This window comes from Ranitomeya imitator, chromosome 1, assembly GCF_032444005.1.
Source record: "Ranitomeya imitator isolate aRanImi1 chromosome 1, aRanImi1.pri, whole genome shotgun sequence".
In the NCBI taxonomy this organism is placed as follows: Eukaryota; Metazoa; Chordata; class Amphibia; order Anura; family Dendrobatidae; genus Ranitomeya; species Ranitomeya imitator.
The window spans coordinates 138,589,821-138,602,829 of NC_091282.1; the positions used below are offsets into that span (position 1 = coordinate 138,589,821).

Genomic DNA, 13,009 nt, shown 5'->3' on the forward strand with positions numbered 1-13,009 from the left:
TTACCCCCATGAAATTTTACATTCTCTAAAAATGAGTCCACCTTAACGAGTATGCAACTTCCACCTGACTCTTAAACAGAAAAGCTGTGACGGGTTATAAATTCCGAGTCACATGTGACATATTTAGCCATTTTTTTAATAAATCACTTTAGTAAACTTATAAAGTAGAAGTCTCTGCAAAAGCATTAAGGGGACTAAACCTGGCAAACCTCTGACAAAGAGTCATTCTACAGCGCTCAGGAGAGGAAAATACCCCTGTGGAGGAAACCACTAGGGAACCATGGCTGAAGGATTGACCTTCCCATGGGCTTTGTGGTTAATGATAATGTTAACACTTTATAGCCATGATAAAATTGGATATGTTACAAGATATACATTGGCTATTTAAACAAATACAATAAAGCATTGATCATTATTATACAAGTAATGGTTAAATAAAACATTTTAGGTCAATGATTATAACAGGACCGGAGATGTTTCCTGCAGTTCATCCGGTGAAAGAGGGAGAGAGATAGGCTGAGAGTTACCTCCTCTATATAAGCCCCACCCTCCTGACAGTAACAAACCAGGCACAGACATACCTTCCTCTTAAAGCAACATCACTCTTACTTAAAGTCTACACCACTTTACAAATAAAGCTGCAGAAGTTAAAGGTCCACTCATCCCAAAGTCATGTCTCCCTCTGCTTATTGCTCCTGTGGTTTCTTTACTAATGATGGAGATATTAGGTTACCAAGAATGTCTACTAACTTTATTATCAAATTCAAATAATGTGTTCATTATAATTATGCAATTATTAGAGTCAAACAAATGTTTGTGAGTGGAAACGGATTCTACTTGAATTTTGCAAAATTGAACATTTTCCAGAATGCAGAATTTATATCCTTTGCTCCACACGAACTCACTGAGATTGCAGTTGGTAAAAGATTTAGAAGTAAAAGAATCAAACAAACAAATGCTCACCTCTCAGCGCCGTTTTGCTTTGGCAATTTTCAGGTCACTCAAGTTGCCATGGATTGCGCATCAATAATATTTGTACAACTCTGTAGAATACGTTTGGACTATAAGCAACAGGATATGAATAGAAATAAATAAGCACCTCTAAGTGACATAAATGCCCCTGCAACCATCTGTCGTGCTTTTTCATGAAGCCACACAAGTAACCTGATCAAGTTTTCAATTTATGACCTTTCCTGTATAGCTTGCATTAGTGTCTATGACGGGCTGCATTGCAGGATTCTTGACTTAGTTCAATTTATTGAGACAGTTTTATTCTTAATGTGTACTAAAGAGGTATGGGAAATGGAGAAAATGACATAGAAACATAAAGAAAAAATAATGCCAATCCAGACTGTTATGACCTGGTGGTCAGGACAATAATGGACCTGGTGGTTAAGAGCACACGGAATGACCTGATAGTTACTGATAATAAGGACGAGCTCTGGGACGTGGGAACTCTGCTGACCGCAATCCCTAAACCTATCAAACACACTAGAAATAGCCGTGGATTGCGCCTAACGCTCCCTATGCAACTCGGCACAGCCTAAGAAACTAGCTAGCCCTGAAGATAGAAAAATAAAGCCTACCTTGCCTCAGAGAAATTCCCCAAAGGAAAAGGCAGCCCCCCACATATAATGACTGTGAGTAAAGATGAAAATACAAACACAGAGATGAAATAGATTTAGCAAAGTGAGGCCCGACTTACTGAACAGACCGAGGATAGGAAAGGTTACTTTGCGGTCAGCACAAAAACCTACAAAAAGACCACGCAGAGGGCGCAAAAAGACCCTCCGCACCGACTCACAGTGTGGAGGCGCTCCCTCTGCGTCCCAGAGCTTCCAGCAAGCAAGACAACAAATCAAATAGCAAGCTGGACAGAAAAATAGCAAACCAAAGAACTACAAGCTGGAACTTAGCTTCTGATGGGAAGACAGGTCACAAGAACGATCCAGGAGTTAACAGACCAATACTGGAACATTGACAGGTGGCATGGAGCAAAGATCTAAGTGGAGTTAAATAGAGCAGCAGCTAACGAATTCACCTCGTCACCTGTGAAACTCAGAAACACCCACCAGAGGAAGTCCATGGACAGAACCAGCCGAAGTACCATTCATGACCACAGGAGGGAGCCCGACAACAGAATTCACAACAGTACCCCCCCCTTGAGGAGGGGTCACCGAACCCTCACCAGAGCCCCCAGGCCGACCAGGATGAGCCAAATGAAAGGCACGAACCAGATCGGCAGCATGAACATCACAGGCAAAAACCCAGGAATTATCTTCCTGACCATAACCCTTCCACTTGACCAGGTACTGGGGTTTCCGTCTCGAAACACGAGAATCCAAAATCTTCTCCACCACATACTCCAACTCCCCCTCAAACAACATCGGGGCAGGAGGATCAACGGATGGAACCACAGGCGCCACGTATCTCTGCAATAACGACCTATGGAACACATTATGGATGGCAAAAGAATCAGGAAGGGCCAAATGAAATGACACAGGATTGATAACCTCAGAAATCTTATACGGACCAATGAAACGAGGCTTAAACTTAGGAGAGGAAACCTTCATAGGAAGAAAACGAGACGACAACCAAACCAAATCCCCAACACAAAGTCGGGGACCCACAAAGCGCCGGCGGTTAGCGAAACGTTGAGCCTTCTCCTGGGACAATGTCAAATTGTCCACCACATGAGTCCAAATCTGCTGCAACCTATCCACCACAGTATCTACACCAGGACAGTCCGAAGACTCAACCTGCCCTGAAGAGAAACGAGGATGGAAACCAGAATTGCAGAAAAACGGCGAATCAAAGTAGCCGAGTTGGCCCGATTATTAAGGGCGAACTCAGCCAACGGCAAAAAGGACACCCAATCATCCTGATCAGCAGAAACAAAGCATCTCAGATATGTTTCCAAAGTTTGATTAGTTCGTTCGGTTTGGCCATTTGTCTGAGGATGGAAAGCCGAGGAAAAAGCCAAATCAATGCCCATCCTAGCACAAAAGGATCGCCAAAAGCTTGAAACAAACTGGGAACCTCTGTCAGAAACGATGTTTTCCGGGATACCATGTAAACGAACCACATGCTGGAAAAATAATGGCACCAAATCAGAGGAGGAAGGCAATTTAGACAAAGGTACCAAATGGACCATCTTAGAAAAGCGATCACAAACAACCCAAATGACCGACATCTTTTGAGAGACGGGGAGATCCAAAATAAAATCCATAGAAATATGCGTCCAGGGCCTCTTCGGGAGCGGCAAGGGCAAAAGCAACCCACTGGCATGAGAACAGCAGGGCTTAGCCCGAGCAAAAGTCCCACAGGACTGCACAAAAGAACGCACATCCCGCGACAAAGACGGCCACCAGAAGGATCTAGCCACCAAATCTCTGGTACCAAAGATTCCAGGATGCCCAGCCAACACTGAACAATGAATCTCGGAGATAACTCTACTAGTCCATCTATCAGGGACAAACAGTTTCTCCGCTGGGCAACGGTCAGGTCTATCAGCCTGAAATTTTTGCAGCACCCGCCGCAAATCAGGGGAGATGGCAGACAAAATTACCCCCTCTTTGAGAATACCCGCCGGCTCAGGAACACCCGGAGAGTCAGGCACAAAACTCCTTGACAGGGCATCAGCCTTCACATTCTTAGAGCCCGGAAGGTACGAAACCACAAAATCAAAACAGGAGAAAAATAATGACCATCGAGCCTGTCTCGGATTCAACCGTTTGGCAGACTCAAGATAAGTCAAATTCTTGTGATCTGTCAAGACCACCACGCGATGCTTGGCTCCTTCCAGCCAATGACGCCACTCCTCGAATGCCCACTTCATGGCCAACAATTCACGATTACCAACATCATAGTTACGCTCAGCAGGCGAAAACTTTCTTGAAAAGAAAGCACATGGCTTCATCACCGAGCCCTCAGGACTTCTTTGCGACAAAACAGCCCCTGCTCCAATCTCAGAAGCATCAACCTCAACCTGAAACGGAAGCGAAACATCTGGCTGGCACAACACAGGGGCAGAAGAAAAACGATGCTTCAACTCCTGAAAAGCCTCTACAGCCGCAGAAGACCAATTGACCACATCAGCACCCATCTTGGTCAAATCAGTCAACGGTTTAGCAACAGTAGAAAAATTAGCGATGAAGCGCCGATAAAAATTAGCAAAGCCCAGGAACTTTTGCAGGCTCTTCACAGATGTCGGCTGAGTCCAATCGTAAATGGCCTGGAATTTAACAGGGTCCATCTCGATAGTAGAAGGGGAAAAAATGAATTCTAAAAATGAAACCTTCTGAACTCCAAAGAGACACTTTGACCCCTTCACAAACAAGGAATTTGCACGAAGGACCTGGAACACCATTCTGACCTGCTTCACATGGACTCCCAATCATCCGATAAGACCAAAATATCATCCAAATACACAATCAGGAATTTATCCAGGTACTCTCGGAAGATGTTATGCATAAAGGACTGAAATACTGATGGAGCATTGGAAAGCCCGAATGGCATAACCAGGTACTCAAAATGGCCCTCGGGCGTATTAAATGCTGTTTTCCATTCATCGCCTTGTTTAAAGGGAACCTGTCACCTGAATTTGGCGGGACTGGTTTTGGGTCATATGGGCGGAGTTTTGGGGTGTTTGATTCACCCTTTCCTTACCCGCTGGCTGCATGCTGGCTGCAATATTGGATTGAAGTTCATTCTCTGTCCTCTGTAGTACATGCCTGCACAAGGCAAGATTGCTTTGCGCAGGCGTGTACTATGGAGGACAAAGAATGAACTTCAATCCAATATTGCAGCCAGCATGCAGCCAGCGGGTAAGGAAAGGGTGAATCAAACACCCCAAAACTCCGCCCATATGACCCAAAACCAGTCCCGCCAAATTCAGGTGACAGAGTCCCTTTAATACGCACAAGATTATACGCCCCCCGAAGATCTATCTTGGTGAACCAACTAGCCCCTTTAATACGAGCAAACAAATCAGACAGCAAGGGCAAAGGATACTGTAATTTTATTAAGAAGGCGGTAATCAATACAAGGTCTCAAAGAACCATCCTTCTTGGCCACAAAAAAGAACCCTGCTCCTAACGGTGATGACGACGGGCGAATATGGCCTTTCTTATATAAAGGATTCCTTTATATAACTCCGCATAGCGGCGTGTTCTGGCACAGATAAATTGAACAATCGGCCCTTAGGAAACTTACTACCAGGAATCAAATTAATTGCACAATCGCAATCCCTATGAGGAGGTAGGGCACTGGCTTTGGGCTCATCAAATACATCCCGATAATCCGACAAAAACTCTGGAACTTCAGAAGGAGTGGAAGACGAAATAGACAAAAATGGAACATCACCATGTACCCCCTGGCAACCCCAGCTGGACACAGACATAGATTTCCAGTCCAATACTGGATTATGAACCTGTAGCCATGGCAACCCCAAAACGACCACATCATGCAGATTATGCAACACCAGAAAGCGGATATCCTCATGATGTGCAGGAGCCATGCACATGGTCAATTGGGTCCAATACTGAGGCTTATTCTTGGCCAAAGGCGTAGCATCAATTCCTCTCAATGGAATAGGATACTGCAAGGGCTCCAAGAAAAAACCACAGCGCCTAGCATACTCCAAGTCCATCAAATTCAGGGCAGCGCCTGAATCCACAAATGCCATAACAGAATAGGATGACAAAGAACAAATCAGAGTAACAGACAATAGAAATTTAGACTGTACCGTACCAATGGTGGCAGACCTAGCGAACCGCTTAGTGCGCTCAGGACAATCGGAGATAGCATGAGTGGAATCACCACAGTAAAAACAGCCCATTCCGACGTCTGTGTTCTTGCCGTTCAGCTCTGGTCAAAGTCCTATCACATTGCATAGGCCCATGCTCAGATAGTACCGCCAAATGGTGCACAGCTTTACGCTCACGCAAGCGTCGATCGATCTGAATGGCCAAGGACATAGACTCATTCAGACCAGCAGGCATGGGAAACCCCACCATGACATCCTTAAGGGCTTCAGAGAGACCCTTTCTGAAGATTGCTGCCAGGGCACATTCATTCCACTGAGTGAGCACAGACCACTTTCTAAACTTCTGACAATATATCTCCGCTTCATCCTGACCCTGACACAGAGCCAGCAAGATTGTCTCTGCCTGATCCACTGAATTAGGTTCGTCATAAAGCAATCCAAGCGCCAGGAAAAATGCATCAACATCACGCAATGCCGGATCTCCTGGCGCAAGGGAAAATGCCCAGTCTTGAGGGTCACCACGTAACAAAAAAATAATGATCTTTACTTGTTGAACAGGGTCACCTGAGGAGCGAGGTTTCAAGGCAAGAAACAATTTACAATTATTTTTGAAATTCAAGAACTTAGATCTATCACCAAAAAACAAATCAGGAATTGGAATCCGAGGCTCTGACATCGGATTCTGAACCACAAAATCTTGAATGTTTTGTATCCTTGTATTGAGATTATCCATCCAAGAGGACAGACCTTGAATGTCCATGTTTATACCAGTGTCCTGAACCACCCAGAGGTAAAGGGGAAAAAAGAGACAAAACACACTGCAAAGAAAAAAAAATGGTCTCAGAACTTCTCTTATCCCTCTATTGAGATGCATTAGTACTTTGGGTCACCAGTACTGTTATGACCTGGTGGTCAGGACAATAATGGACCTGGTGGTTAAGAGCACACGGAATGAACTGATAGTTACTGATAATAAGGACGAGCTCTGGGACGTGGGAACTCTGCTGATCGCAATCCCTAAACCTATCAAACACAATAGAAATAGCCGTGGATTGTGCCTAACGCTCCCTATGCAACTCGGCACAGCCTAAGAAACTAGCTAGCCCTGAAGATAGAAAAATAAAGCCTACCTTGCCTCAGAGAAATTCCCCAAATGAAAAGGCAGCCCCCCACATATAATGACTGTGAGTAAAGATGAAAATTCAAACACAGAGATGAAATAGATTTAGCAAAGTGAGGCCCGACTTACTGAACAGACCGAGGATAGGAAAGGTTACTTTGCGGTCAGCACAAAAACCTACAAAAAGACCACGCAGAGGGCGCAAAAAGACCCTCCGCACCGACTCACGGTGCGGAGGCGCTCCCTCTGTGTCCCAGAGCTTCCAGCAAGCAAGACAACAAATCAAATAGCAAGCTGGACAGAAAAATAGCAAACCAAAAAAATACAAGCTGGAACTTAGCTTCTGATGGGAAGACAGGTCACAAGAACGATCCAGGAGTGAACAGATCAATACTGGAACATTGACAGGTGGCATGGAGCAAAGATCTAAGTGGAGTTAAATAGAGCAGCAGCTAACGAATTAACCTCGTCACCTGTGAAACTCAGAAACACCCACCAGAGGAAGTCCATGGACAGAACCAGCCGAAGTACCATTCATGACCACAGGAGGGAGCCCGAGAACAGAATTCACAACACCAGACTGCAGAAAGCTGACAACTAATGAAGAAAATGGAAACTTTGGATGATCATGTACCATTGCATTTATTTGTTTTTGTAGCTGTGGTTCAATAAAAAAAGGAGGGCAATAACAGGAGGAAAAATGAAAAGGTGATATCACAGTACTTGTGAATCCCAATGTATTTGCTCTGCACTTGACTCCTATTGTGCTTGTTTTAATTCTTTGATTTAAATAAAGCTTCTTTCATTTGAAACATATCCAGTAAGAAAAGGTGAAAGAAAAATGGATGGCTAATCAATGGATCCGTTACCCACAGACTTCAATATTAAAAAAAACTGATCCATTTGAAATAAGTTTTTTAAACCAGACCAAAAAAGTTGTGCCTGCACTTTTTTCTCAACATATTGCTGCTGGATTCGTTCTAAAGGATGATTACTGGAAATGTGAGCGTTGGCTATGTCTATGTTCCCACAATATGTATTTGATGCATTTTTGATGCTGCTTTAACTTCTGCACCAATTAGCTTAGTTTAGACTACTTGCATTTATTTATTGTGATTTTTCCTGATTTTTATAAAGGTATCATTGACGTCACATACTGTATACCATGGACTGGTGCCACTGACTGCAGCAAAAATTATTTCACAGTGTATAATAAATTCTAAAATTTTGCATCTCAACAATATTCATATCCTTGAGATAAGTTTCCTACTAGCTCTTCTTCTTTAAAAAGATTTTCTTTTACTTTACTTTTTTTACGCCATCTGTTCTTTTTTTGGTCAAGTTCACTCAGTAGACTGGTAGCTGACAGATTTACAGCCGAAACGCATGACACATTGTACGTGTAAAATTAATTTACAAGCCAACAAATCACGGGTCTATCTGTATCCTTACATTACCTTGTCTTTTCTTTGTTTTTCATCTTGATACACAGTCCAGTGTTCTCCATTATTACTGAAAGCAAGCTTGTAAGAACCTACAAACTGCACATGGCCGAAGTCTTTAGCTCCTTGCGTAATAATTCCAGTGACCTTTGTAGGACGAAGGAGATCTACCTAAAAGCCAAAATACAGTTTGATATTACTGACATACCAAATGCAAAGATTTAGTTACATGCAAATATACATATACACTACTTACACACTAGATGTAAAAAGTCTACACACCCATTAAAATTTTAGGTTTTTGTCATGTAAATAAATCACACCAAGAAGAATAATTTCAGAACTTTTTCCACCCTGAATTTTGCCTACAATCTGTATAATTTAATTGAAAATTAAACTAAAAAAAAAAGAAAGAATTCAGAAAGAACTAAAATTATGCAGTTGCAAAAATATGCACACCCTTAAAATGTACTTAGTTGAAGTGCCCTTTGAATTTATCAAACCATTCAGTTATTTTGGGGAGAAGTCTGGCACACCTAGAATTGGTAATCTTTGCTCACTCTTCCTTGCAGTTGCACTCCAAATCTGTCAGATTGCGAGGGAATCTCCTGTTCACAGCGCCCTCTCAGGACAACGCACAGGTTTTCAATTGGATTCAGAAATTGACTCTTAGTAGGCCATTCTAAACTTTTGGTATTCTTCTGGCAAAGCTATTGTCTTATTCATTTGGAGCTATACCTGGGGTCATTGTTGTGCTGAAAGGTTGAACCCATTGAGGCACAGCTATGCAAAATGACCTTCTTTCTCCTCTCTTCCAGTGCACGCTCTCTGCCCAAAGATCGGGAAATGAAGCACTTTTGAATAGCATACATGGGGAGTGCTACTTTTCTTTAATTTTCTTGAATGCATCGCTTGGAACTCTAATGTGAGCGCCACCAATGTATGTGATGGCATATTGGTCTGCAAGCGAGGGTTTTGAAGGTATATGCGCTGCAAAGTTGGTACTGGTGCCTAATAATTAAAGTTTTGTTGCAACTTTTCAAAAAGATTCTTGACTAACTAAGCCCCACTTCCAGCTATGAAAAAGCAGCCTCAAAACATAATGCTGCCAACACCCCTGACAGAAGTTATGTTGCTTATCCATGTTATGTAAATAAAAGCTTATAACTAGTGTTGAGCATTCCGATACCGCAAGTATCGGGTATCGGCCGATACTTGCGGTATCGGAATTCCGATACCGAGATCCGATATTTTTGTGATATCGGGTATCGGTATTGGAAGTGTAAAATAAAGAATTAAAATAAAAAATATTGTTATATTCACCTCTCCGGCGGCCCCTGGACATCAGCGGGAGGATCCGGCGTCCGGCACGGCTTCTTTCTTCAAAATGCGCGCCTTTAGGACCTGTGGTATGACGTCCCGGCTTCTGATTGGTCGCGTGCCGCCCATGTGACCGCCACACGACCAATCAGAAGCCGCGACGTCATTCCTCAGCTAAAGTCCTAGAATGAGCGCCTTTTAGGACCTGAGGAATGACGTCGCGGCTTCTGATTGGTCGCATGGCGGTCACATGGGCGGCACGCGACCAATCAGAAGCCGGGACGTCATTCCACAGGTCCTAAAGGCGCGCATTTTGAAGAAAGAAGCCGTGCCGGACGCCGGATCCTCCCGCTGATGTCCAGGGGCCGCCGGAGAGGTGAATATAACATAGTAACATAGTAACATAGTTAGTAAGGCCGAAAAAAGACATTTGTCCATCCAGTTCAGCCTATATTCCATCATAATAAATCCTCAGATCTACGTCCTTCTACAGAACCTAATTGTATGATACAATATTGTTCTGCTCCAGGAAGACATCCAGGCCTCTCTTGAACCCCTCGACTGAGTTCGCCATCACCACCTCCTCAGGCAAGCAATTCCAGATTCTCACTGCCCTAACAGTAAAGAATCCTCTTCTATGTTGGTGGAAAAACCTTCTCTCCTCCAGACGCAAAGAATGCCTCCTTGTGCCCGTCACCTTCCTTGGTATAAACAGATCCTCAGCGAGATATTTGTATTGTCCCCTTATATACTTATACATGGTTATTAGATCGCCCTCAGTCGTCTTTTTTCTAGACTAAATAATCCTAATTTCGCTAATCTATCTGGGTATTGTAGTTCTCCCATCCCCTTTATTAATTTTGTTGCCCTCCTTTGTACTCTCTCTAGTTCCATTATATCCTTCCTGAGCACCGGTGCCCAAAACTGGACACAGTACTCCATGTGCGGTCTAACTAGGGATTTGTACAGAGGCAGTATAATGCTCTCATCATGTGTATCCAGACCTCTTTTAATGCACCCCATGATCCTGTTTGCCTTGGCAGCTGCTGCCTGGCACTGGCTGCTCCAGGTAAGTTTATCATTAACTAGGATCCCCAAGTCCTTCTCCCTGTCAGATTTACCCAGTGGTTTCCCATTCAGTGTGTAATGGTGACATTGATTCCTTCTTCCCATGTGTATAACCTTACATTTATCATTGTTAAACCTCATCTGCCACCTTTCAGCCCAAGTTTCCAACTTATCCAGATCCATCTGTAGCAGAATACTATCTTCTCTTGTATTAACTGCTTTACATTAACTGCTTTACATTAACTGCTTTACATGATATTTGTATCATCTGCAAATATCGATATTTTACTGTGTAAACCTTCTACCAGATCATTAATGAATATGTTGAAGAGAACAGGTCCCAATACTGACCCCTGCGGTACCCCACTGGTCACAGCGACCCAGTTAGAGACTATACCATTTATAACCACCCTCTGCTTTCTATCACTAAGCCAGTTACTAACCCATTTACACACAATTTCCCCCAGACCAAGCATTCTCATTTTGTGTACCAACCTCTTGTGCGGCACGGTATCAAACGCTTTGGAAAAATCGAGATATACCACGTCCAATGACTCACCGTGGTCCAGCCTATAGCTTACCTCTTCATAAAAACTGATTAGATTGGTTTGACAGGAGCGATTTCTCATAAACCCATGCTGATATGGAGTTAAACAGTTATTCTCATTGAGATAATCCAGAATAACATCCCTCAGAAACCCTTCAAATATTTTACCAACAATAGAGGTTAGACTAACTGGCCTATAATTTCCAGGTTCACTTTTCGAGCCCTTTTTGAATATTGGCACCACATTTGCTATGTGCCAATTCTGCGGAACAGACCCTGTCGCTATAGAGTCCCTAAAAATAAGAAATAATGACAATAATAAAAAATAACAATATTTTTTATTTTAATTCTTTATTTTACACTTTAATATGGATCCCAGGGCCTGAAGGAGAGTTTCCTCTCCTTCAGACCCTGGGATCCATGAGGATACATTCCGATACTTGATGTCCCATTGACTTGTATTGGTATCGGATATCGGTATCGGCGATATCCGATATTTTTCGGGTATCGGCCGATACTATCCGATACCGATACTTTCAAGTATCGGACGGTATCGCTCAACACTACTTATAACCTGACGTTAAATTTATCCATTGGTTGTTTAAATTATTCTTTTGAAAGCTGAAACCCTCCGAAATGTGGTTTAGGTTAAGAAAATAAATTGGCATCAATGCAGAAATATTGATCAGTTAATGGACACAGAATGGTCAGATTTTGGCAAGACAAAAGTTTTGGTGCCCACAGAAAGTAATATGATATTCAAACAAATAATTATCTTTAAATACAAATATATGTGGCATAATATTGGTGAATGAAGTTGTGGTGCTATTAGAGTCATATTTAATATTTTGTGTGACTTCCATGAGCTTGAAGGACCACATCCATGCGGTTCAGCAATGATTCATTTAATTTATTAATGAAGTCATCAGGAATAGCAAAGAATGCAGTCTTACATGCTTCCCAGAGTTCATCTAGATTCTTTGATTTTGTCTTCCAAGCTTCCTCTTTCATCCTACCCCAAACATGCTCAACGATGTTCATGTCTGGTGACTGGGCTGGCCAGTCCTTGAGCAACTTGATCTTTTTTGCCTGGAGGAACTTTGTTGTATAGATGGATGTATGAGATGGAGCACCATCCTGATGCTAACACTTCTTGATATTTTAGGCTATTGTTATTGCCTTCCACCTTGCAAATGTTTCACATACTGAATATAACCCCAGACCATGAACTTTCCACCACCAAATTTAACTGTTTTCTTGGTGTATTTTAGATCCATATGGGCTCCAGTAGGTCTCCTGCAGTATTTGTGGCGGCAGTGGTGTAATTCTACTGAAGATTCATCACAGAAATCCACCTTTAGCCACTTTTCCAGCGTCCATCTCTATAGCAGGTTGTGGGACTTTGCAAATTTTTTTATTTGCCTTTTGTTTAGTGCTGGCTTCTGGGCACTGATTCAACCATGAAGGCCATTTCGAGACAGAATCCTACAAACTCTTCTAGTTGACACAGGGACAGGTGGCCAGGCCTGATGGAGCTCTGCTACAGTGGACGAGGGGCTTGCTTTTGATTTTCTAACCAACAAACGTTCCTCCTGAGCAATTGTCTTGCGGGATTTGCCAGACCTGGGCTTGTCAAACACATCTCCAGTCTCTTCAAATCTTTTTTTCATTTTGTACTTGATGCTGATTCACATTAAAGGTGCCAGTCACTTCTGCAGTGGAACTGGTCTTCAGCCTCTTGATAA

General features: G+C 42.9%; 1 protein-coding gene across 1 annotated transcript in view; it reads right to left on the minus strand.

Annotated features, from left to right (window-relative positions):
- Nucleotides 1-13,009, minus strand: part of EDIL3 (EGF like repeats and discoidin domains 3) — a 1,157,741-nt gene that overhangs the window by 26,265 nt on the left and 1,118,467 nt on the right. Inside the window, exon 9 of the mRNA XM_069751317.1 lies at nucleotides 8,345-8,500. Within this exon, the coding sequence (XP_069607418.1) occupies nucleotides 8,345-8,500 (156 nt within the window). The remainder of the gene's footprint in view (nucleotides 1-8,344; nucleotides 8,501-13,009) is intronic.